The 27,256-nt window shown below is 47.6% G+C and overlaps 1 protein-coding gene across 1 annotated transcript in view; it reads left to right on the plus strand.

The window, feature by feature from the left end:
* The window catches only part of CABP7 (calcium binding protein 7), a 57,763-nt gene extending 31,579 nt beyond the window's left edge, over positions 1-26,184 (plus strand). The window contains exons 3-5 of the mRNA XM_029571206.1: positions 12,838-12,950; positions 22,195-22,348; positions 23,403-26,184. Coding sequence (XP_029427066.1) covers positions 12,838-12,950; positions 22,195-22,348; positions 23,403-23,530 — 395 coding nt within the window. The 3' untranslated portion in view covers positions 23,531-26,184. The remainder of the gene's footprint in view (positions 1-12,837; positions 12,951-22,194; positions 22,349-23,402) is intronic.
* Positions 26,185-27,256: the final 1,072 nt, after the last annotated feature.

Consider the following 27,256-nt stretch of genomic DNA (forward strand, 5'->3'; position numbering starts at 1 on the left):
TCTCTCATGCCATCCCAAAACCCCTATCCATCTCTCCTCTCTCGCTTCCCTTTCCCAGACTCACTATTTGTCTTTTTCTGTCTGCCTTTCCCTTTCCTTTTTCTCTCCCTGCTTCTGTTTCTTTCTTTCTTTCATCTCAGTACCTCTCCACCTTTTTGCCCCCTTCCCTTTTCTTCAGATTCAAGAAACTCTATTGGCATGACCCTTTGTACAAATGTTGCCAAAGTAATACATTAAGTTGTAAAATAAAAGCCAGAAGAGAAATAATAAAGGCAGCAAAGACAATTGCAAGGTTTTGGTGATTTTCTGTCTTGTCCCTGATCTTACTCTGTTTCTAGCCTGGTGGCAGGATGCAACCTATTTTGCTGCAATAAACTACTGTTTCCCCTGTTTTTTCAGCTCATTCTTCCGTGGGAAGTCTTTGATTTTCCTATCGGCTTTTGGAAATGTGCATCTCTGCTATCTTTGTATTATGCAGCACAGCACAGGAGGAAATGCATTTCTGTTTCTATTGCTCCAGTGTTGCGCTGCATACAGAGTCTGGCTTTTTCTGCAGAGTTCCCTTTCTAAATTGTGGTCATTTTGTCTGTATTTGGTGACTGTGCCTGTGTTCTGCATGTGTGCCAAGGTGAGGTATTCTGCTAGTGTGCAGTTTCTCTGTAGGGATCTGTGGCACTCCAGCGTGTGTTGTTTTCCAATCTGAACCAACTACCTGAGTGGAGGGAGTTTGTCTCACTCTTACTGAGGTGACATTAGAATTACAGAAAGAGAAACAAAGAAGATGCTGGCAGAAAAGGATCATTTGGTCCACCCAGTCTGCCCAGTTGTTCCAGATCTTCTTGAAGCTATGCTCTCTCCCTCACTCTGGGGCTGATGAAATAAGAGGTGCTCGTTATGTGCGCAGGTTTTGATCCCCGCATGCGGCTGAAGCTGCCGCTTCCGCAGGATGTAAAAACCAAATTGTGCAAATGACTTGCACGCAGAAATCCGCGCACGTACAGAAAACTGTGCATACCTAAGCATGGTAAGGGCCTATGGCCGCATCCACGCTCAAAACCCACGCCAATAATCCATGCATAAAAGCAAGCGAGCAAGCGAACAGGTCTCCCTATTAAGTGAAAGTATGACCCTGGAAAGTATTTTTAAATATTTCCAATAACTGTGCTGCAGAAAACAGGGCAAATATTTTCATGGATGTTAATTCACAACAATCTTGCCACTCTTCTGGCTGTGTATCTGTCCGCCCAGGGAAGCACCTACCTCAGACACCATGAAAAGCTGGCTACTCTGAAGCCGAGATAGGCACTCAGCCAGGCACTTATCAGGCCGCTCAGGCTCTGTTCATGACAGAAAAATCTGCACAATTGGGCGCCTAGAAAGGCGCCTAGCTATTGTTGCCACTCGGGCAATGAGCTAGATGCTTACTTGGTCACGCCCGAGTGGAAATGGTAGCTAGGCGCCTTTCTGGGCGGCCAACAGCATACATTCACAACCAAGTAAGCACCTAGCTCAGTGCCCAAGTGGCAACAATAGGTAGGCAAGAAAGGTTAGGCACTTTACTTGGGTGCGAATGTATACCGTCAGATGCCCAGAAAGACGCCTAGAGAAGCATCTACCTAAGCTGGCCGTTCCGACGCTCAGCAAAGCGCCAAGCTAAGCTGGCTACTCAGACACTGAGATAGGCGCTCAGCTAGGTGGTCAGGATGCTCAGACACCGACATAGGTCCCCAAAGTAGGTGCTGACACTTAACTCGTGCCCTGTGCATGGCGGTAAAAAACTCGTATTAAAAAACCCACACTAACATTAGTGTGGCTCCCTGCATTGCCTATGATTAGCTAATCGCCTTGTTTGCATGCCATTAGCATGCATTCGCACAGGAAAAACCGCAGTTCCCTGTACATACCTGGATCAGTCCAGACTGTGGGTTGAGCCTCCTTTCCAGCAGGTCTAGACAGACTAAAACTGAAAGGGTGTCCTATATGAGGACAGAGCCTATCCTGCAACCCTTCAGTATTCGTCTGTCTCCAGCAGGTGCAGCACGTCTCCCTTCGGTCTCCTGATCTAGGCTAGTCAGCCTTCTTTCTCTTCCTTCCTTCTGGGATCAAGCAAGTACTTATTCCGTAGGGATTTTGTAGTTGTTTTCTTCCTGTTAAAATAAAGTTAAAAAGTTTAGTCAGGAAGTTGTGGATTTTTTCTTCAGGAGACGGCTCCCACTCCTGGCTCTTGCCGGACTCAGGGGGGCTTTGCCCCTTGTGCAGTGCACAGCCTGTGTCTGTTACCGCTTCCAGGTGTGGGGACTGAGTCTGTCCAGGGCTCGTCTCCCCCCCTCTGGCTGCCGAAGGGTCTTAATGTTACGCTGCTGTGCTCAGTTTCTTTACAAAAAAAAAAAGTGACACAGAAACAGGCTTAAGTTTAAAAGTGCTCCCAGTGCTTAATACTTACCTACAGCAGCAGACCAATATTCTGTGTCTTTCTTCCCCACCTGGGTTGAACCGGCAGCCAGACAGGCAGGAGTCAGCAGGTTTCCCCCCTGCTCCACCCCAGGCCTCCAGGCTGTCAATCAAACGTTTTCTCTGCAGCTTTTTTTCTTCAAAGCGGCTCTCTCTTTGCTGCGGCAGGCAGCCTGCCTCTTCTCTGCCAGCCCCTTCGTGTTTTTTTGCGAGGGGACCTCTTCTCTGCCTCCCTGCCGGGTGGGGTAGGTCCCTCCTCGGCAGGGCTGGCAAATTTAGGCCAGGGATCAACTCCCCAGAGCTTGCCCAGGCCGGGAAAGCCCGGGAACAGTGGCCATTTTGGATTTTTTGTCGGCTCCGTTTTCGAAGCTCCCTGGGGCTGGGGGGCTGATTTTTTTTTTTTGCAGCTATCCCCCGATTTCAGCCCCCAGGTTGGGTTTTCTGTCACCCTCTTGCCTCTCCCTCCCCTCCCCCTCCCGGGACTTCCAGGGCTCGTTTTGTATCTGATTTTGCCCTCTTCCTGCGAAGATTTTATTTAGCTAGCCTGCAGGAGGAGGAGGAAGGTGTCCCGTCCCCCCCCGGCAAAAAAAAAAATTCCTCGCTCCGTGCCGTTGACGGTGAGACCGGCTGTGGAGCCCCCGGGGTCTCTTGGGGCGCAGGTGGTCCCAGGAGTGCCCCTCCCCCGACCTCCCGGTGGATCCGGTACCCCCGGATCCTGCCGTAATCCGGATGCAGAGGATACCCTTCCACCCCTTACGACCCGGTCTTGGCGGGAATCAGGGATCCAGCAATCGCCTTCCCCTCTCATCCCACTCACAAGTTGTAGCGCCTGCGGGAATGGAACGCTCCCGAGTCGGGACTCTAGGCGGGCCGTGCACTAGATAAGCTCCCCCTCCCGGAGGTATGCTTAGATTAAAAAAAAAAAACAAAACAAGACAATAATCCCTCCGGGGACTACTTATGCGATCACAATACAGGAGGGTTTCCCAGCTTTTAAAGCCGCACAGGTCCGCAAGCTCAAGGCTCATGTGATGCGCATTTTTGATGTCCTGGCGCTGGGGGTGCGTGCGCCTATTTGCAGCAGTCTCATGCTGCAGGCAGGTCTCAGGTGGGTTCAAAGTTGCCCTGCACCCGGGACCCCCTGTGGGCAGAGGCTGCGCTTAAGACCTTCTCCAAGTCCAGGCAAAAGCGATGGCTACGGCGAGGTCCGCCAAACAGCTCCTCTGGCTGTGCCATTGGTTAGTCAATCCATCCTCCAAAGCCCGGTTGGGCACGTTGCTATTCAAAGGTAAGCTGCTCCTTGGCAAGGGCCTTGAGAAACTATGGATTCCTTGGGGGAAAGTAAGGGCCATAGGCTTCCGAAGGACCGTCCGAAACCATCCCATTCCTTTACACCCTCTTGTCCATGTTATCTGGGCCAGAGACAGTATACCCCACGCGGGCAGGTGACTCCTCAGGGGGTTTTTTCCATCTTGCTCGCAGTCTTGGTCACAGCCTTTCCGTGGGCACCATCCCTTTCATGAGGGCCAGCCCACGCGCTCCATCCTTACGCCTACCACACAATGAAGTTCACTTGACTCTTTCCTCGGTCCCCTTCCTAGGCGGTCGACTCTCCCTGTTTTTCGTGGCATGGGTCAAATTCATGTCGGACCAGTGGGTCCTCGACGTCCTCAGAGACGGGTACACCTTCGCTTTGTTCGAGATTCTCAAGATCCTTTTTCTATTTCCCTGTGCGGTCAGTCCCAGCGGCAAGCGGTGGAGCAAACCCCAGCCTGGCCCCTGTGTCTGGGCGTGGTGGTCCCGGTTCCAGACAGCAAACTTGCTGCAGGCCAGTATTCTATTTACTTCGTCGTTCCCTAACAGGACGGGTCTTTGTCTGATCTTAGACCTCACAAGAGTTAACCGGGCCCTCAAGATCCCGCTTTCCACATGAAAACTCTGCGAGTGGACCTCGTGCCATTTCGCCCCGGAGAGTTCCTTGCTTCACTTGCTTTGACAGAGGCGTGTTTCCATATTCCGATTCATCATGGCTACCGTAGTCTCTTCGCGTTCACATCCTCCACCGGGACTTCCAGTTCAGGGCGCTTCCCTTTGGTCTCGCGACGGCACCTCGCGCCTTCACCAAAGTCATGGTGGTGGTGGCAGCTACTCTCCGCCGGAAAGGGATCCTTGTTCACTCCTACCGGGACGTCTGGCTTGTCAGGGCCAAGGTGGAGGCTCTTGCCGGCAGGCGGTGGATCGCGTGTTACCTCTCCTCACGTCTCTTGGGTGCATACTGAATTTCTCCAAGAGCTACTTTCAGCCCTGCCAGGAGTTATGGTTCCTGGGAGCCCACCTCGACAACCGGGTGGGCAAGGTCTTCTTGCCTCGTGCGCGGGCTCTCGAGTTGATCGGCCGGTTTCAGAGTCGGGTCTTGCTGCCTTCTCCGGCGGCCTGTGTCTGCCTGCAGGTCTCGGGCCCCTTGCCTTCTGTTGACCTTGTCCCTTGGGCTTTTGCTCATATGCTACTGTTCCAGAAAGCTTTGCTGTCCCGTTGGCAGACAGTGTTGGAACAGTTTCACACAGTCCTCCCGTTTTTTGGGCCTTACCATCGCCGACTTGCAGTGGTGGCTTTCCCTTCCTCATTTGCTACAGGGAAAGCCTCTCCAAGTCCCTCAGTGGACGATAGTAACCACGGACGCCAGTCTCTCGGGCTGAGGTGCGGTCTGCCTCTCCCAGTATCCCAGGGGATCTGACCAGCAGCTCATTCTTGCTGGCACATCATTCGGTTGGAGGCTCAGGCGATGTTTCTAGCTCTTCTGGAGTTTCTCCCCCTCATCCGCGGCAAGGCGATACGAGTCTTGTCCGACAGCTCCTCCACTGTGGCTTGTCAATCGCCAAGGAGGCGCCTGCAGTCCGCTGATGGCCCTGGAAACAAGCCGTCTCTTCGCCGGGGCAGAGCGACATCTACAGTGCCCGGTGGCCTCCCACATTGTGGGCAAGGGGAATGTTCAGGCCGATTTTCTCAGTCGTCAGTCGCTCGATCCCGGGGAGTGGGAACTCTCTGACGCAGCCATGAATCTCATCGTCGACAGGTGGTCCCCCACCACCTGGGCCTCATGGCGACGCTTTGCAATGCCAAGGCAAATTGGTTCTTCCGCCGCTGGAGGGAACACGGCTTGGAGGGCGTAGATGCTTTGGCTCTCCTTGGCCGGCAGACGTCCTTCTGTGCGTGTTTCCCCCCCCCCCCCCCCCCATGGCCCCTGGTTGGGAAAGTTCTCAGAAGAATGGAACTCCACCAGAGTCCCGTGGTTCTGGTAGCACCAGAGTGGCTGCGCAGGCCGTGATACGCGGATTTTCTGAACCTACCACCGGACGGACCTCTACGGCTACGCCATTTTCCTCGGCTCCTTCGTCGAGGACCTGTATTTTTCGACCAGGCCGATCGCTCCTGTCTAGCGGCCTGGTTTTTGAAAGATGACGCCTAAGGCGCAAGGGCTATTAGGAGGAGGTCATCTTCACCTTGGGCGGGCCCAGAAACAGTCGACTTCCCTGGCGTACGCGCATATCTGGAATGTGTTTGAAGCTGTTTGTGCGGAGTCGGATATCTCAGCGCTCTCCGCCCCGATCTTGTTAGTCCTCTCTTCCCCAAGAAGATCTTCTCCCTTCTCAGCTCTCTCCTGGGTCGGGTAGAATGTCATCACTGAATGGGCCACCCAGATGTGATTGGTGCTTGAAAGGCGTCAAGCATCTACGTCCACCTTCTCGGTCACTTGCCCGTCGGGGAGTTTTAGTCTGATCAGTCGGGCCCTCTGTGCGGCTCTGTTCGAACCTCTCCATCGCACAACCTTGAAAACTATTACGCTTAAGAGTGGTTTTCTGGTCTCTATCTCTTCTGCTCGTCGGATCTCGGTGATCCACGCGCTGTCCTGTCGGGAACCTTTTGTTTTGCAATTTTCCGATTCCAGGGTATCCCTTGTGACGGGCCCTTCCTTCTTAGTGAAGGTTCTTCTAACCTCCATGTCAACCTGTCGGCAGAACTCCCTGCATTTTCCCCTGCGACTGGGGACGATTTCCGTAAACTTGATACTATACGAGTTCTACTTCGCTATCTCCAGGTTACCCATGGCTTTCGGGTCTTGGTTCATCTTTTGTCCTCTGGAGTGGGCCCATTTGGGGTATGCTGGCTTCTAAGACCACTATCGCGCGGTGGTTGAAGGAAGCAATCTCCTCGGCCTCTCTTTGTCGAGGACGGGCGGTTCCCGAGGGCCTTACGGCTCATTCACTGCGTTCTCAAACTACTTCCTGGGCGGACAATCGGTCTCTCCGCAGGAGATTTGCAGTGCCGCCACTTGGACATCCTTCCATACTTTTGCTCGACACTACCGTCTGGATGTGCAAACTCCGCTTCTTGGTTCTTTTGGGCTACAAGTGCTTCGAGCGGGACTGTCTCGGTCCCACCCGGTTTAGGGAAGCTTTGGTACATCCCACAATCTGGACTGATCCGGGTACGTACAGGGAAAGGAAAATGAGTTCTTACCTGTTAATTTTTGTTCCTGTAGTACCATGGATCAGTCCAGATGCCCTTCCCTGTTTGTCTTTTTTCTGTCCTCTCGAAGCTTGTTTCTCTTGCAGATTCGTAGATTTGTAGATTTCTACACATCTTTTTTGTGCATGAATACTGAGAAAATACACTGGAAGCCTTGGTTGCCCAGCACCAAGTATATGCAAGAGTGGTTAGTCATACCATATCTATTACATTGTTCTACATCTGCTCCATTGAGCTTTATGGTTACTTGCTTGATCCTACTCTGGTTTTGTTATTTTCTGCTTTGATATTCGTTATACTGAAGGGTTACAGGATAGGCTCTGTCCTCATATAGGATATCCTTTCAGTTTTAGTCTGTCTCCACCTGCTGGAAAGGAGGCTCAACCCACAGTCTGGACTGATCCGTGGTACTACAGGAACGAAAATTAACAGGTAAGAACTAATTTTCCTGTCTGTGAGCATGTTCGTACATGCTTTATTCCCGCGCACCAAACCCTTATTACATCCATATATAGGGCTTTGCATGGGAAAATGCACGTACATGTGCGTACAAACCCGCGGCAACTTCAGCGCACCTTATTACATCAGCCCCTCTATTACTAAGGTCACTTTGTGACTATCCCGTCCATACTTGAATTTTGTCATTTTTGTCTCATAATCTCCACTGGAAATTGTTCCAGGTGTCCACCACCTTTTCAGTGAAAAGGTATTTTCTCACTTTCTTTTTAAATTTACCTCCCTTCAGCTTCCTATGATGACCCCTCATCTTTGAGCTTTTCATTCTATGGGAAATGCTTCTTTCTGGTACTTTATTGAAGCCTGCTAAATATTTGAATGTTTGTATTATATCTCCTCTTTCCATTCTTTTTTCTAGAGCACATCTTTAGTCTTTCAGTCTCTGTGCCTGACCTACAATGCAGGCAGGCCCAGATTTAGGGATAGGCAACATAGAAAATTGCCTAGGGCAATAAATTTTGAAGGTGTGAAATACCCAGGCCAAAGAGGAGTCTGCTCCCACTGTCCACTTCAAAGGGGCACTGCCAGGACAATCTGGGACTCTCGTCCCACTTTCTTATCTCCAGGTTCTCCCAGTCGCTAATCTCCAACTTTGCCTATGGGCATCCAAATCTTAAATCCAGGCCTGAGTGCAAGCCATGCACCATCTTGCTGCTCCTCCTTGGCAATGCCCTTTTGTAGAATCAGGCTCCAGTAGAGATGTGCAGCCCCATTTTTTATTTGTTTTTTCACTTTGGGGAAGATTTGGGTTTTTTTAAGTTTGTTAAATGTTTTTTTCATTTCAGTTCATTTGGCAAACTGAAAAAATAACATTAAACAACCCCCCTCCCCTCACTGGGCCCCTATGACACCACTTTTTGGCCACAAAACAGCAGCTTGGCATTGAGGCCTATCCAGCACTGGGGCCTGCCATGAGCCTACCCGGTCCCAAGGACTATTCCGAGCCAGGACCTACCTGGCTTCAGGGTCAGGGTTAGGGCTAGGGCCAGGGCTTGCTGTCACTCCTTCCCCCCCTTTAAATTTGCCAGGACCAGGGAACTCCCATCCCAGTCCCCACTTACCCCTTCCCGGATCCTCCAAAAAGGGCAGGAGCAGTCACTCCTGCACAGGTCCATGATACTTTAAAAAACGGCGCCATACAAATGTACTGCTGAACAGCAAAATAGTGCTTGCTGCACTGGAAGAAGTCATCAAAGAAGTGGCACTGTGGAGGGGAGGGGAGCTGGGTGGGACCAGGGACGCATACACACACACACACACACACACATACGCATACCCGAATCAAAACTTTTCTGCTTCCTCCAAGGTCTGGGGGGGGGGGGGGGGGGGAGAAATAATCCATGCAACTAATGGCTCTGTTCTGTTTCTTCAGGGGCTCTAGAACTGAAATACATTGCTGTCTGTGCTCTGCTTTCTTGAGTCCCAGAAAAAAGGTGGTAGAACATCGTTCTGGGTTGTTTATTTTATTTATTTATTTGAAGCTTTTATATACCGAGGTTTAGCGCATGCCTTCACCCCGGTTTACATTGAAACGAAACAAAGATACATAGAACAAGTAGTGAAACAAAAGTATAAGCATATAGCAGGTCATGGAGCAGGTTGTAACAGGAAATAACTAAAATAGTTTAAGCCAAATAACGAAAATGAATATAGAAACGAAAAACGAGGAAGGTAGATACAAACTCATGCTCTAAATACAAGAAAGTATGAGTGGGAAATGAAGGAAAGAAGGGGGGGAATGGGTGGGAGGTAGGGGTCGGGGGGATAGAGGGGGAGGCAGTGGGAGGAGGAAGGGGTAAATATCTGCGGAAAAGAGAAGAGGGGAGAAGGAGGTGGAGGCTTAAGGCATCACAATTGTAATTTGCTTAAGTCATCATTGAAAGTCTGGCTGAAGATCCAGGTTTTCAGTTCTTTTTTGAATGATTTATTATCGATGATATTGTTAGAACATAAGAACATAACAATAACATATTAATAATTACATATTGTAATTATTAATAATAATTACAATATGTAATATTGTAATTATAATAATATTGTAATAATAATAATAATAATAACAACATATTAATAATAACATATTGTTAGAACATAAGAACATAAGAAATTGCTATGCTGGGTCAGACCAAGGGTCCATCAAGCCCAGCATCCTGTTTCCAACAGAGGCCAAAAACCAGGCCACAAGAACCTGGCAATTACCCAAACACTAAGAAGATCCCATGCTACTGATGCAATTAATAGCAGTGGCTATTCCCTAAGTAAAATTGATTAATAGCCATTAATGGACTTCTCCTCCAAGAACTTATCCAAACCTTTTTTGAACCCAGCTACACTAACTGCACTAACCACATCCTCTGGCAACAAATTCCAGAGCTTTATTGTGCGTTGAGTGAAAAAGAATTTTCTCCGATTAGTCTTAAATGTGCTACTTGCTAACTTCATGGAATGCCCCCTAGTCCTTCTATTATTCGAAAGTGAAAATAACCGAGTCACATCTACTCGTTCAAGACCTTTCATGATCTTAAAGACCTCTATTATATCCCCCCTCAGCCGTCTCTTCTCCAAGCTGAACAGCCCTAACCTCTTCAGCCTTTCCTCATAGGGAAGCTGTTCCATCCCCTTTATCATTTTGGTTGCCCTTCTCTGTACCTTCTCCATCGCAACTATATCTTTTTTTAGATGCGGAGACCAGAATTGTACACAGTATTCAAGATGAGGTCTCACCATGGAGCGATATAGAGGCATTGTGACATTTTCCGTTCTATTAACCATTCCCTTCCTAATAATTCCTAACATTCTATTTGCTTTTTTGACTGCTGCAGCACACTGAGCTGACAATTTTAAAGTATTATCCACTATGATGCCTAGATCTTTTTCCTGGGTGGTAGCTCCTAATATGGAACCTAACATCGTGTAACTACAGCAACGGTTATTTTTCCCTATATGCAACACCTTGCACTTGTCCACATTAAATTTCATCTGCCATTTGGATGCCCAATCTTCAAGTCTTGCAAGGTCCTCCTGCAATGTATCACAGTCTGCTTGTGATTTAACTACTCTGAATAATTTTGTATCATCTGCAAATTTGATAACCTCACTTGTCGTATTCCTTTCCAGATTATTTATATATATATTGAAAAGCACCGGTCCAAGTACAGATCCCTGAGGCACTCTACTGTTTACCCTTTTCCACTGAGAAAATTGACCATTTAATCCTACTCTCTGTTTCCTGTCTTTTAACCAGCTTGTAATCCACGAAAGGATATCGCCTCCTATCCCATGACTTTTTAGTTTTCGTAGAAGCCTCTCATGAGGGACTTTGTCAAACGCCTTCTGAAAATCCAAATACACTACATCTACCGGTTCACCTTTATCCACATGTTTATTAACCCCTTCAAAAAAATGAAGCAGATTTGTTAGGCAAGACTTCCCTTGGGTAAATCCATGTTGACTATGTTCCATTAAATCATGTCTTTCTATATGCTTTACAATTTTGTTCTTGAGAATAGTTTCCACTATTTTTCCCAGCACTGAAGTCAGGCTCACTGGTCTATAGTTACCCGGATCGCCCCTGGAGCCTTTTTTAAATATTGGGGTTACATTGGCCACCCTCCAGTCTTCAGGTACAATGGATGATTTTAATGATAGGTTACAAATTTTAACTAACAGATCAGAAATTTCATTTTTGAGTTCCTTCAGAACCCTAGGATGCATACCATCCGGTCCAGGTGATTTGCTACTCTTTAGTTTGTCAATCTGGCCTACTACATCTTCCAGGTTCACAGTAATTTCGTTCAGTTCGTCTGACTCATCACCCCTGAAAACCATCTCCGGAACTGGTATCTCCCCAACATCCTCATTAGTAAACACGGCGGCAAAGAATTCATTTAGTCTTTCTGCAATGGCCTTATCTTCCCTAAGAGCCCCTTTAACCCCTCTGTCATCTAATGGTCCAACCGACTCCCTCACAGGTTTCTTGCTATGGATATATTTAAAAACGTTTTTACTATGAGTTTTTGCCTCTATGGCCAATTTCATTTCAAATTCCCTCTTCGCCTGTCTTATCAATGTTTTACACTTAGCTTGACAATGCTTATGTTTTATCCTATTTTCTTCAGATGGATCCTTCTTCCAATTTTTGAAGGATTTTTTTTGGCTAAAATAGCCTCTTTCACCTCACCTTTTAACCATGACGGTAATCGTTTTGCCTTCCTTCCACCTTTCTTAATGCGCGGAATACATATGGACTGCGCCTCTAGGATTGTATTTTTAAACAGTGTCCAAGCCTGTTGAACACTTTTAACCTTTGCAGCTGCACCTTTCAGTTTTTTTCTAACTATTTTCTTCATTTTATCAAGTTTCCCTTTTTAAAATTTAGTGTTAGAGCTGCAGATTTACTTATTGTCCCCCTTCCAGTTATTAGTTTAAATTTGATCATGTTATGATCACTGTTGCCAAGTGGCCCCACCACCGTTACTTCTCTCACCAAATCTTGCGTTCCACTAAGAATTAAATCTAAAATAGCTCCCTCTCTTGTTGGTTCCTGAACCAATTGCTCCATGAAGCAATCATTTATTACATCCAGGAACTTTATGTCTCTAGCAAGTCCTGATGTTACATTTACCCAGTCAATATTGGGGTAATTGAAATCTCCCATTATTATTGCACTGCCAAATTGGTTTGCTTCCAGAGGTAGAAGAAACCAAAACCGGGAGAGAACTGGGACAGAAAGAGAGTGCACTGGTGGTAACCGCATATGGACAAGCTGCAGTTAAAGAAATGAGTGAAGTATGAGGCGCTGGACTAGTCATGTGCTCAAGTCACTGAAGGCCTTCACCTACAAGGCTTAGGTTCCAAGGGCTATGTCTACAGGAAAAAAACCACCTACAACGCTGCTTCTTTTTTTTACTGCTGCAACTCTTATTTTCTTGTCCATACCTTTCTCTCCAACAGACTCAGCACAGCAGGGCCCTCTGCCTGAGAGCAGCTAAAGCCAAGAACAGAATTTACAGCAGGGATTAGGCACCCTCACACACCTCCTCTTCAACAGAAGACAAATTAAGGCCTACTGGCCTTCTCCTGAACTTTTACAGCTTCAAAGGCGTTTTCACAGCAAGCCCTTTGCTATGTATGCATTTAGGGAAGCTACAAAAGAAAATCACATCCTTACCTTTTGCTAATTTTTGTTCCTGTAGTACCAAGGATCAGTCCAGCAACCTGAAGGGCTAGGTCTTATACACTGGCTTTTCTCCCCAGATAGGCATTTTACAGATGTAAGATTTAGTAGATAACTGAGCTCACCTGTTTTCTATTTGTTCTTATTTGTTGTTTTTGCCATTACAGGGGATGGTCAGGTGGACTTTGAAGAATTTGTAACTTTACTGGGGCCCAAGATCACAACTTCTGGGATGCCTGACAAATTCCATGGAACAGACTTTGACACTGTGTTCTGGAAGGTAGGAGGACATTGTGTGTGTGCTGTGCGGGGGTGGACTATACCCTGACACTTCTGCTGGGCCTAATGCTCAGAGAGACTGAGGGAGCGACTAGCGTTATAGAAATGTTACATAGCAGCAGGGAGCAACCAAGACACAGATAGTATTCACTTGCAGTCTAACATGTAGATATCAGCTCCAGACCCTAGATGACAGCCAAGTGTACTGAGGTTGACTGCACTGAATTTCTTTACAACTTCTTGTTGCAGGGGCTCTCTCTGGCAAATCTTTGTCAGCAAGATGTGCACTTGAATAAACCTCATGAGTGTGCCTAAAGCCTACTGTCTTTTCACAAAATACAAACAACAGAATAAGAAAAGTTAAATCAGCAGTGGTACTGTTGACCAGCACATTGCCTTGATTGTAGTAAAAGCAGCCATTGAAGCTGCTCACCTCTCCCTATCATTGTTATTATATTGATCACTAACTGGATGGCTGAACTGAAGTAATAAACAAGCTAAATTGCTGTACTTGTTGCGGAAAGAGTCTGATGGTGAACCCTTGGGCCGGCTTAACTGGAGTGTGGACTCCAGAAGGTAGTAAGGAAGCCGGGAGGCAGAACAGGGCCGGAGCAGGTGACGTGGTCTTCGCCCTGGAAACCCGAGACCCCCCTAGGAGGAGCCCGTAGGGGTCCGGGTCGCTGGGACTTAGGAGATCCGGTGGTCGAGGCTGGCTGAAGACAAGGAGAATTGAGAAGAGGTCCGGTGGTCGAGCCTGGCTGAAGACAAGACAAGGAACCGGAGTAGCAGGAGCGGATCCGGGGGAGCGGAGACAGGAACAGGCTGAAGCAGAGGCAGGCTGGAACAGGCAAGGACCAGGGCACAGCAGGAACAAATGGGAACAAGCAGGAACCAGAGGACGGCAGGAACAAGCAGGAACAGGCAGGAACAATCAGGAACAGCAACTAAGTACTCACTGGGAGCGACCTCGTTGCAAGGCAAGGCAAGAGAGACAGATGCTGGTTTAAATAGCCAGCCGGCGTCTGACATCAGGAGGAAGGCGGTTCAGCACTTCCGGGTGCTGGACCTACAAGAAGCGTGCCTTCGCGCGCACGCGTTCCCCAGCAGGGGGAGGAGTTGGTTTCGGGCCTCGGCAGCGTCTCCACGAGGGAGACGCCGCTGCCATGCGGCCAGGCAGGTCCCTTTCCTCGCGGCTCGCGGCATGACTGAGGGTACTGGAACAGAGGTAAGGACCCGGTTGCTAGCCTGGCGACCGGGACCGCAACAGTACCCCCTCCTTTACGCCCCCCTCTTCAAAGGGCCAGGCTTGTCAGGGTGGTCTAAGTGGAACTGTCGCAGGAGGGACTTGTCCAAGATGTTGCGGGCAGGTTCCCAGGTATTGTCTTCGTCTCCATATCCCTCCCAGGCTAGCAAGTACTCCCAACGTCTGTTGACGAAACGAGTATCCAGAACTTCCCGTACTTGAAAGGTAGGATCCTCTGCCGTGGGTGCTGGACTAGAATCTAGTGGTTTTTGATGGAACCTGGAGAGGACCACCGGCTTCAACAGGGAAACCTGAAAAACATCGTGAATGCGTAACGTGGTAGGCAAACGCAAGCGATAGGATACTAGCCCACTCTCTCTGCCACACGAAAGGGACCGCAAAACTTAGGTGCCAGCTTCTTAGAGAGATGTCTCAGATGAATATTCTTGGTACTGAGCCATACTCGGTCCCCTGGTAGAAAAGTGGGTGCGGGTTTTCGGTGTCGATCAATGTATTGCTTAGAGGTGAGTGCGGCCCTTTGGAGCCGCCGTTGAGTGGAAATACAGAGTTTACCCAGTTGTTTGGCGGTTAACTGGGCGGCAGGCGAGGTGACTAGCACTGGTATTGGCAGAGGTGGTTTGAGTTGTTTTCCGTATACAATTTGAAAGGGTGATTTCCCAGTTGCAGCATGTACCTGATTTTAGTAGGCGAACTCTGCCCAGGGTAATAGGTCCACCCAATTATCTTGTTTGTGATTAGTAAAAGTCCGTAAGAACAGTTTTAGAGAACGATTCATTCGTACTGTTTGCCCGTTGGTTTGCGGGTGGAAGGCGGTGGAGAAACTTAGTTGTATTTCAAATTTTTTACATAAGGCTCTCCAGTACCTAGCTGTAAATTGGGGTCCCCTGTCTGAGACAATGTCTTGAGGCAGGCCATGGATGCGAAATACGTGGTGGGTGAATAGCGAAGCCAGCTCCGTTGCGGAGGGTAGTTTAGCTAGTGGCACGAAGTGGGCCATTTTAGAGAAACGGTCCACAGTGACCCACACCACAGTCTTGCCTTGAGAAGGTGGTAGTTCTACAACAAAATCTGTGGCGATATGGGTCCACGGTTCCGTAGGCATGGGCAACGGTTGTAGCAACCCCCTCTGAGGACCAATTAGAGGTTTTTGCAGGGCACAGGTGGGACACGAGTTAACGTAGAGCGAGACGTCCCGCCGAAGGCCAGGCCACCAATAAAAACGGTTTATGAGGTCTAGTGTTCTTTGCCTCCCCGCGTGCCCTCCGGACAAAGAGTCATGACCCCAAACCAGAACTCTTTTTCGGAGTCTCTTGGGTACGGTGGTCTTAGTCATGGGGTTAAGCATGGTGAGAGCTAGTTGGATACGTGCAGGATCCAGAATGTGTTGCAGCCCCTCTTCCTCCTCAGGTTGGGTGGTGCGGGACAAGGCATCCGCTCGAGCATTCTTCTCTGCGGGTCAATACTTGAGAATGAAGTCAAAGCGGCTGAAGAAAAGGGACCATCTAGCTTGACGAGGATTCAGCCATTGAGCTTGAGCCAAGTACTCCAAATTTGTATGGTCCGTATATACGGTAACAGGGTGGTTAGCTCCCTCTAGCCACTGCCTCCATTCTTCGAAGGCGAGTTTGATAGCAAGAAGTTCTTTGTCGCCGATGCCGTAATTGCATTCCGCTGGTGAGAATTTTTTAGAAAAGTACGAGCATGGCATTAACTTGCCAGAAGCATCGTGTTGACTGAGGACAGCCCCGACCGCTAGGCTGGACGCGTCGACTTCCACAATGAAAGGGCGCAGCGGGTCCGGATGGCGTAAGCATGAGGCCTCCAAGAATGCTTGCTTTAACTCTTCAAAGGCTAGACAGGTGGATGCAGGCCAATCGTGGGCGTTGACCCCCTTACGTGTAAGTGCGGTGAGGGGGCTACCTTTCGGGAGTTGTGCAGTATGAAATGCCTGTAAAAGTTGGCGAATCCGAGAAATCATTGTAAAGCTTTCAAGCCCGAAGGGCGAGGCCAGTTAGTGATTGCGGAGACCTTCCCGGGGTCCATTTGGAAGCCCGTGGAAGAGACGATGTATCCTAAGAAAGGGAGTGATTCACACTCGAACTGACACTTCTCTAGTTTGGCGTATAGGTGGTTGTCTCTTAGTGCTTGCAGGACACGCCTGACATGTTGCCGGTGTGTGAGAAGGTCTTGAGAGTAAATCAAGACATCGTCGAGGTATACTATGGCGAATGAGTGGAGCATCTCCCGGAGCACCTCATTCATGAGGTTTTGGAAAACAGCTGGGGCATTACACAACCCAAAGGGCATTACCAGATACTCGTAGTGTCCATCACGGGTGTTGAATGCCGTTTTCCACTCATCTCCCGGACGGATACGGACTAAGTTGTAGGCCCCACGAAGGTAAAGTTTCGTGAAAACTTTTGCTCCTTGTAATCTGTCGAGTAATTCAGGTATCAGAGGAAGCGGATACCGATCCTTTTTAGTGATGGTATTTAAACCTCGGTAGTCAATGCAGGGTCTGAGGGTGCCATCCTTTTTGGCCACAAAGAAGAATCCTGCCCCGGCAGGGGAGTGAGAAGGGCAAATGAAGCCTTTAGCGAGGTTTTCTGTGATGTAGTCGGACATCGCACGGGTTTCAGGTAGCGACAGGGGGTAGACCCTGCCCCGTGGAGGAGTGGAGCCTGGGAGGTCAATCGCGCAGTCGAAAGGTCGGTGGCATGGAAGAATCTCCGCCCTTTGTTTTGAAAATACGTCGGAATAGTCCTGGTACGGCAGGGGGAGCTCAAAAGCTGCCTGGCAGAGAGGGACCTCTGGCCTCCGAGGGATCTCAAGGCAATTTTGAAAGCAATAGGCGCTCCATTGAGCAATCTGAAGCGAGTCCCAATGAATCTCGGGAGTGTGCTGCTGTAGCCAGGGGAGTCCTAGGACCACAGGGTGCACTGACCTTTCAAGCAACAGGAAGGAGATTCTTTCGGTGTGGAGAGTCTCAGTTCATAGGGTGAAAGGCTTCGTAATCTCCGAGATGTCACCGGGAAGGGGAGTTCCCCGGATGGAGGTGACATGTAGAGGGGGTTCTCTAGGTACAATAGGAGGTCCAAGCTGGTACGCCAGGTCCTTTAAGATAAAGTTTCCTCCAGCTCCCGAGTCCACAAAGGCATGAGTCTGGAAGGACCCTCCAGGGTACTCCAGTGTAATAGGGACCGTACATTGAGGAGCAGCATTAACACAGCCTAGGGGGAGCTCCTCCTTCCTCCCTAGGCTCGAGCGTTTTCCGGCCTCTCCGGGCATTGGGCTAGGAAGTGGCCCTTGCCGCCGCAGTACAGACAAAATCCTTGAGTACGGCGTCGTTTCCTCTCCTCTTCAGTCAAAGGCGTCCGCCCAATCTGCATGGGCTCCTCAGAAGCAGAATTACTGGGAGGAGGCTGTGACCTGTGAGCCGAGGTCAGAGGTCTCGAGAAGGTTGGTGCCAGGGGAACAGGACGGCGAAGGACTCGGCCCTCCTTGGCACGTTGCTGTAGACGACGGTCAATTTTCCCAGCCAAATCTATCACATCGTTCAAGGCGGAAGGAATATCCCGGGCCATTAACTTGTCCTTAATGCGTTCTGCGAGGCCCTCCAGGAAAATACCTCGCAAGTAGTCATCCTGCCATCTTAGCTCCATAGCCAGGGTGCGGAATTCTATAGTGTAATCCGCCAGGGATCGAGACCCCTGTTTCAGCTTAGAATTTCTGTGGTGGCAGTAGTCAAACGAGCGGGTTCATCAAAAGTCTGTTTGAAATGAGCCACAAAACGCTGCAGGTCCTGCAGCATGGGATCTTGATGTTCCCACATGGGTGATGCCCAAAGCATGGCCTTCCCATCGAGCAGAGACAGGATATAAGCCACCTTAACGGCGTCCGATGAAAACTGCCCCGGTAGCAACGAGAACCGGATGAAACACTGGTTCAGGAAGGCCCTACACGTCTTGGCATCCCCGGAGTAAAGAGTAGGAGCCGGGAGTTGAGTCTGCGCAGGAGGCTGTGGAGCTGGCACCAGGGGTGGAGATAGAACCACCTCCGGGGGGTTGGCGTCCAGGTGGTTTGCAAGACGGTCAACTGTAGCAGCCAGAACCTCCAAGCAGTGCTGCTGTTGCTGGATTCTTTGAGCCATTCCGGGAATGGCTTGCAAGCCGGTCGTGTCCGCCGGGTCCATGGCCTTGCAAACTGTTGCAGAAAGAGTCTGATGGTGAACCCTTGGGCCGGCTTAACTGGAGTGTGGACTCCAGAAGGTGGTAAGGAAGCTGGGAGGCGGAACAGGGCCGGAGCGGATGACGTGGTCTTCGCCCTGGAAACCCGAGACCCCCCCAGGAGGAGCCCGTAGGGGTCCGGGTCACTGGGACTTAGGAGATCCGGTGGTCGAGGCTGGTTGAAGACAAGGAGAATCGAGAAGAGGTCCGGTGGTCGAGGCTGGCTGAAGACAAGGAGAATAGAGAAGAGGTCCGGTGGTCGAGGCTGGCTGAAGACAAGACAAGGAACCGGAGTAGCAGGAGCGGATCTGGGGAAGCAGAGACAGGAACAGGCTGAAGCGGAGGCAGGCTGGAACAGGCAAGGACCAGGGCACAGCAGGAACAAACGGGAACAAGCAGGAACCAGAGGACGGCAGGAACAAGCAGGAACAATCAGGAACAGCAACTAAGTACTCGCTGGGAGCGACCTCGTTGCAAGGCAAGGCAGGAGGGACAGATGCTAGTTTAAATAGCCAGCCGGCGTCTGACGTCAGGAGGAGGGCGGTTCAGCACTTCCGGGTGCTGGACCTACAAGAAGCGTGCCTTCGCGCGCGCGCGCGTTCCCCAGCAGGGGGAGGAGTCGGTTTCGGGCCTCGGCGGCGTCTCCACGAGGGAGATGCTGCTGCCATGCAGCCAGGCAGGCCCCTTTCCTCACGGCTCGCGGCGTGACTGGGGGGCCCGGAACAGAGGTAAGGTCCCGGTCGCTAGCCTGGCGACCGGGACCGCAACAGTACTGCTGAAAACTGTGAGTGACTTTCTGGAAAAGCTGCTGCCGTTATATAACACGCACGTGCACTGCTTACCCAATTAGGAGGGAGGGTAACAAATACTTTTAAATAAATTTAAAAAATAAATACGTGAGCTGAGCAACCATATTATAAAAGCTTAATTCAATCATTAAAATTACTTTGCAAGCAGAATTTGACAAATCATAACTTCTTGCCCTCTTCTTCTCCACAATCAGTGAAATTTAAACCTGTATCTAGTGGACAACTCTTATTTAACATCACATACATATTCTGGAGGCTGAGGGCACATCATGGTAATAGGATTAAGATATTACATAACTGGAGGAAGGAAGCATTATCTAATTATTGAGCAAACTAACAACAACAATTTAAATGGTCATAAAAAATACAAATCAAGTTCCAAGGTTTGATTTGAATAAGATGAAAAACATAGTAAAAACAACAAGAAGCGGGTGGCACTAACCAATTTATTGAGACCTGAGTTTTCGAGGATAGAGTCCACTTCATCAGATCATAGTGAATGATGCAAAGACCCAAATGGTCCATGCAATCTGCCAAGTAAGCTGTTTAGGGTAGTAACTGCCTTTCTGTGCAGGGTACACCCATGCAGAAATGTTATACCTAAAGTTAACATAAAGTACCCCATTTTCATCCTTCAGTGATTTACTGTATTTATTCCATACTCTTTTGAATTATATTATTTTTCTCTTCACCACCTCTTCCAGGAGGACCTGCCATGCATTCACCATCCTTTTCATGAAGAAATATTTCCTGTCATTGTTCCTGAGTCTTCCCCCTTGAAAGACAAGAAGTGCGACAGACACAAAAGCACCCACAATTAACATAAGAATATAAGAGGTGCCATGTTGGGTCAGACCAAGGTCCATTCAGCCCATCATCCTGTCTCCAACTGTAGCAAGTTCAGGTGACAAGTACATGGTGGATCCCATGTACTTGTCACCTGTGCTAGTCATATTTACCACTTTCTCTGATTTGTTTTAAATCTTCTTATTGTTATTTTCATGGAGCATCCTCTTGTTTTAGTATTATTTGAAAGGGTAGATAATTATCCTTTATTTACCTGTTCCACCCCACTCATGATTTTATAAACTTCTATCATATCTTCTCCCAGCCATCTCTTTTCCAATTTTTAAAAAATGTATTCAGATTTAGCTCACACCTTTTCATTGGTAGCTGAACACAAGCTACAGTCAGGCACAGTAGGCTAACTGGTACCCTGTACGAAAAATAAAATGAGCACCTTCCTTCCCCCTTTGGCAGCAGCTTTGCCACAGTATTTCCTCCTTTAGCAGTGTCAGTGGCTCTAGCATGGTATACCCATCTCCCCCACCCCCCCACACACACTCATATACTTCTCTCACCCATTGTCCAGCACCAGTATCCCCTCTGCTTTGTTCTTTCCCCTTGCCCACAGAGCCCAGGATTCTCCTCTTCTCCAATCATCCTCTCCTCTTTCTCCTTTCCTCCTCTTCCTCGTCTCCCTTCTCCTACCACCATAGACAGAAGCCTCCTTCCTGCTACACAGCATTTCTGATTCTCCTGCTTGCAGACATTAGATGGAAAGATTAGGAGACAGTGGTGCCTCCTTGAGCATGGCATCCTGTGCGGCCACACAGGTCGCACACCCCAAAAGCTGGCCCCGAGTATTTCCCTGTCCCCAGAAAGCTTACAATCTAAGGAGCATAATCACTAAAGGGTTTCTCCCATTTTGTGTCTATAGGGAAAATGCTTAGCAAATAGGGCTTTACCTCCTGCTTTACCTCCTGCTGGGGTGCCCAGTTGATAGCAGGGGCAAATGTAAGTGGCCGCACTGTATGCACAAACCTTGTAGGCAGTTTTTACATGGGTAATTAGCCAGATAGTTTCCCTTTAAAAATCAACTTCAAGGTCCATATTCTCTTGTAATGATATGGGCTATTCAACATTGTTCCTAACAGAAGTAAGCAGAAATTCTTCTAATTTGTGTTTTCAGTAGGAGAATTTCAGTACGCCACACTACATATAGGGGTAGATTTTATAAATTTGCACACACGTGTACTTTTGTTCGCACCCCAGGTGCAAACAAGAGTAAGTGGGATTTCAATAGATACGAGCGGAGCCGCACGTATCCATTAAAATCCGGGGTCGGCGCACACAAGGCTGCCCAAAATCGGTGCGGCCTCGGAGGGAACTTTCCTTCGGCCTCCCTCCACCTTCCCCTCCCTTCCCCTACCTAACACCCCCCCCCCCGCTCGAAGCAGGCGTAACTTGTGTGCATTGGGCCGGCCACTGGTGCGTCAAGGTCCGGTCCGGGGGCTGGTCCGGAGGCCACAGCCACACCCCCGATGACACGCCGGCCACAACATGCCCCCCCTGACACACCCCCCGGAACGCCCCTGATGACACGCTGGCCGCAACACGCCCCCCCCCCAGGAAAGCCCCGGGACTTACGCTCATCCTGGGGCTTGCGCGCGCCGCCGAGCCTATGTTGAGTAGGCGCAGGGGGAGTTTGGGCCAGGTTTTCAGGGGGTACGCGCGTATCTTATGCGCTTACCCCTTTGAAAATCTGGCCCATAATGTATATTGGAATTTAACAATGAAGCTGAGATTAACTACCTTACTCTTGTTATATTATGTTACATTTATATATTACCTTCCTTTAATAAAATTCAACCCAAAGTAGTTTACAGCAAAAAATTACTACAATAAATTATAAACACATCATAATAAAATAACATCAATAAAAAAACATACACATCAATAAAATCAACATAGCACTGCTAAGTAGTGAGTCTTAAAAAGGTACATGGAGGAGTTCATTTAGACGAAAAAAAACTTGGATCCAGTGATAGGTAGTGTAAGCATATGTTGGCATGTCAGGGAGTTGATTGTAGTCTGGTAGGCTTGCAATGGCAGTGTGGCATTGTACAAGAGTAACAGAGTACATTCCCTGCTCCTTCTCCACAGTGTGACATGCAGAAGCTGACTGTGGACGAGCTGAAGCGATTGCTATATGACACATTCTGTGAGCACCTATCCATGAAGGACATTGAGAACATTATCATGACAGAGGAAGAAAGCAATCTAGAGAATGCTGAGGAATGCCCGGTTGATGTGGAGAGTAAGTGAGACCCTGTTCTTAAAATTATTTCTTTTCTTAGTGCCTCACTAGGAGGATGGGGATACATTTAGAGGAATATTCAGTCAGTACAATGAATGAGTTACATCCCATACTGTATGGTTTATCCTTTATCAGATTCCCACTAGGAAAGTGGAGCTAAACCTTCCTCATATTTCCATTCTAGGAGGAAAGGTAAGCAAAATGGACACCAAGAGCTTGGAGAGTGAGTCCTTCCTGAAGCACATTTCCTCCTGCTCCTCCTCCTCCTCACTCACCCATGTAAGAGAGGCAGGATAAACTCTGAGGAATTATCAGTCAATCTGTAGAAATTCCATTCCCATTACAGGGGAAAGGCATAAACCCAGAGGAGCATGGGCAATGATCAGTAAGGAAAGCTGGAGTTGTCTCAGGTGTGAGGGTGGGTACCTCTCAGGGATACTTAGGCAGTGCTGGGAGGGAGTGTGAGTAAGACCATCTGCTGGCCACTCTTGGGGAAGGGAACTTAAACCACAAAGGAGCAGCTTCTATTGGAAATCATTATTGGATGACTCCCACGGTTTTATACTGAGCTACATTCTTTTTAAATTTCTGCATTTATCAATAAAGCCCTCCTGGCCTTTTTTGGGTTTTCTTACTTGCTGTTTATGTATGAGAAAGAAAGCACTAAGCACTCGTTCTTAGAACATTTCAAATCTAGAAAACAAGTATGGCAAATGGAGCCCACAGGTTCAATTAACTGGCTTTTTTTCTTTCTTCACCTTTTTCCTCTCTCTTCCTCATCTCTTTTTTATTCATTCAATATTTCTTGCTCTTTACACATCTCCTATTCCTTTTATTTTTCTTTCCTCTTTGCTTTACTTTTTCCTCCTCCCTTGGTCTTTTTACTCTACCACACCATTTCCTTCTTATGCTTTCTTCTCTATCTCCCTCTTTTATCTCTTTCTGAGGCCTCTCTCTGCCACTTTTTCCTCTCTCCCTTCTTTATGTCTCTTCTTTTTTTCTTTCTTTCACTCCTCCATCTCCTCCTCCTTTTCTCACTGTCTCCCCATTGTAGCCTCTCCAAATCAGCAAATCAGACAAACGTGCGTCCGGAAAAGCCTAATTTGTGCTTTTGCCATTGCCTTCATCATCAGCGTCATGCTGATCGCTGCCAACCAGGTCCTGCGGAGTGGAATGAAGTAACCAAGGCAGACAGAGAGAGGGACAGACTTCCCCAAGGGAAGACACAAAGCAAACTGAATGCTTTCTTACAATGATAACCAGCCTCCTGTGAAGCTCACAGACTCTTCCTCATCTTCCTTCTCCCCCTCCAAACCCACAACTTCTTTTCCATGGAATCCTAGAACCTTGGCAGATGACCGGATGGAGCAGCAGGCCTTGTGCAGATTGCAGGAGGTGCTCAGCACTGATTTCCCTCTCCCAACCGGGAACGGAGAGGTTGCCTGGACTCGCATGGCTCTTTACAGAGACAAGTGCATGACAGTGCATGGAGATTCCTTACCTACAATAGGAGTGATGCAATACTGTTTGCTTTTATAATATAGTACAATAACAGTAATAATATAAAATCTATTATATAATATATAAATATATATATATATATATTTATGATAAACCAAATCACCAGTAAGCAATACACTTGTGAAAATTTTCTATTGCATGGACCTCAGATTAAGGGCTGGACATGAAACATTTGTATCCTCATTCCTATTTTCTCATTGTTCAACATTTCATCCGTTTTACGGTATCCGGTTTCCTAGAAGCCTCCTCATTCATTATCCCAGTCATATACTTAGGGGTCAGTAAAGCCAGACTGTACTAAAGGTATGCAGACATTCCTGGCAGATATCTTTACTAATGATAAAAACATATGCATTTCCTTTTGTTTCTCTAAACCTAAAGCTGAAGAGGAGAAAACCAGGGAGATGATATGTTTAACTGTCTGAGAGAGCAGCTTTTTGTAACTCTTTTCCTATTCTGGGCTTGCTCAAGAATTATGACAAAATCACAGGATCCCTCATGCAGATACTGAACACTGTCTTGGCACATTCCTCTCTTTCCCTTATAGTTTTTGTATGTTTCAGTCGATAAACTGTTGCTATTTTCAGAATATTCCATAGTTCCAGCTAACATTTCTGCTTCAGATTTCAAAGAAAGCTGTTCCCCCGTTTTATATTATGTATTATTTAAAAAAAAATTACAGGAAGGACTGATAGCAATTTTTTTTAAATGGTCATTATTTTTTAAATTTCCTTCTCTGCTATCCCAGTCCCAGGAGCTGCCATGCTCAGAACAGTGTCACAAATGACATCCTATATGGCATGGGTTCTGACTGATTCTTCCAGTGTGTGAGGTCATTTGTGACATCATAGTCAGTATGGACTAATCAAACCCAGAGTATGAGGTCATTTGTGTCTTACTGACATGGCCGCTTCTACAGTTTTGAGGAAATTACAGGGAAGTAATTGTGATTCGTCATTTCTTAAAGACTAATATCTAGTCTCACATTATACAACTGATACGGAAAAAGATATTTCAGCTGCCTGAGGTCTGCAGCTTCTACCTAATTTCCAGCAATAAATAGACCAAAATAAATAGCTGCAATTTTCATGCAAATTATTTGCATGAATCCAGTCAGCGCTGGCCCTGTTAGTACTGAGAGAAGAGTCCAGAATTGAAGAGTTGTAAGTCAGAATGAAGAAGAGAAACAGGAGCTTTTAGTTATATCCTGTCAAGCACTGAATGCACAACTTCAGAAAATAAAACTGGAGCCATTTATCCAGTTGAATGCCGATCTATCTGTCTAACATGGCCAGACACCTTATCTGGATAACTTCAAGATAGCTGGGTGAACCACTAAATGTTCCAACAAAGATGGATAAGTGTATCCAACTAACTTTGCTGGCTGGATAGTGGCAGAAAATTGACCCCAAAGTTCCTATTTATAAGGTAGCTACAATTCATAGCGCTGTCTGTCACTTAAGGCCAGGTTTGTCTACATTTCAGCTTCTGGCAGTGGCCGTCTTGACTTTCATTTCATGTGTGATTACTTCACTGTCTTGTCAAAGAAGACAATGGCCAGATGTCCACCTTTGCTGGACTCTGGCTGACTGCAGCACTTTACCACAACTCTCATGATTGACTTAACTGAATGTAATTTGTCCTGGATCAAATATTCACGCTGCTGAGTCCAGCAAGCCAATAGTAGTGGTGGAACATAGGTAAAATCCACCAACTACCTGTTTTGCAAGAAGGCAGGCCTAATTTAGCTATTATGTTCTTTTTTTGGGGGGATGGAGCCCAGCAGTTTCCTCCCCCTTTGGGCTTTTGGCCCAAATGGAACCAGGGCTAGGTTCTGGTGCCATGAACCTTTATTTTCGGCCAACAGGAAATGTTTTCCCTATTTTATATTCCCTCCCAATTCACTCAGTCCAGTCATTGAGCAATAGTCCTCAGCTGGGAGCCAGGTACCAGGAACCCTACATTCGTGGGCCCTAAATCCAGCCAATAGGTGTTGCCATTGTACAATGACTGAGAGTCCCTGATGCTAGGGGCTGCAAAAGCTCCCTTCACAGCATCCCCAGTCCCAACTTGCCTGGGAAGCAGAGTCCTGGCCTAGAAATCAATCAACCCAGGTTCTCCACATGGCAGTATGCAACATATAGCAACCACTGAGCCACTGGGCTGGTCCTAGCTACCCTGTTCTTAATGACATCCATCAACTGCAGAACTGCGTGAGTCCCCCAGAGTGCATTAATCCATGTTTTATGTATTTGAAGGATTTGCTCCATCATGTCTGCATTACTCATCTGTTCATCTGATGGATTTTTTTTCAAAATGAGAATAAAAATGGAGTTTATAAACTGTTTTTTTCTCTTTCCTGAGTCTGTATCTTTTCCATACACAGAATCCAGGCTTCAGACCACTGTAACTAGGCTAGCCCTGTTCTAGTGAGAGAATGCTAAATGGAAGATTTGTGTTCCCCATGACACTTGGGGGCTGTCTTCTAGGGATGGATTAGGAATTGTTATACTGCTGGGGGATTTGGTGTTTCTTTGATATAAATTAGGGGATTCATGTTTGTGTGGGTGGGTACTGAGAGGATGTTTGGATTCATGTGCCTCACATGGAAGATGCTGAGTCTTTGAGACATAAAAGGGGAATGTTCCCTCTTGAGAAATGGATAACGGAAGAAAGGTTTCCAGGGTCTGTGTGTATTAATAATGGTCTTGAGAGTCTTTTATTGAGAGGGATTAGGAATTCTTGTGATGACACTGTTGAACTTCATGTTCCCAGAGATATAGGGGAATATAAAGTACATGTATGTCCCTGCTGAATTCAGGTTTAATGAAATTCTGGCCCCACTAAGGGGCTTGGTGTCCATAAGATTCACAGAAATATGTTAACATAGAAAACCATGACTGGGACATAGTTATACCAGGCTACAATCTATTCAGGAAGGACCGGGTAGGAAGAAAGGAAGAAAGAGGGCACTAACTATAAAAAATAATATTAAAGCAACAGAACTAACATAGGAACATAGAAGTGACGGCAGAAGAAGACCAAACGGCCCATCCAGTCTCCCAGCAAGCTTTCAGACCTAATTGTTTTCATACTTATCTGTTACTCTGACCGCTAAAGTCAGGGCCCTAATTGGTACTTTTTGGTTCCAATTCCCTTTCACCCCCACCATTGATGTAGAGAGCAGTGCAGGAACTGCATCTAAGTGAACTATCTAGCTAATTGGTTTGGGGTAGTAACCACCGTAATAAGCAAACTACTCCCACGCTTGTTTACCCTGCCTGTGCAATTCAGTCCTTGTTGGTTATCTGAATATAAATCCTCTTTACTTCATTCCCCCTGCCGTTGAAGCAGTGAACTGCGCCGGATATGTATTCCAAGTATCAG

The sequence above is a fragment of the Rhinatrema bivittatum genome, chromosome 11, assembly GCF_901001135.1.
Source record: "Rhinatrema bivittatum chromosome 11, aRhiBiv1.1, whole genome shotgun sequence".
Classification (NCBI taxonomy): domain Eukaryota; kingdom Metazoa; phylum Chordata; class Amphibia; order Gymnophiona; family Rhinatrematidae; genus Rhinatrema; species Rhinatrema bivittatum.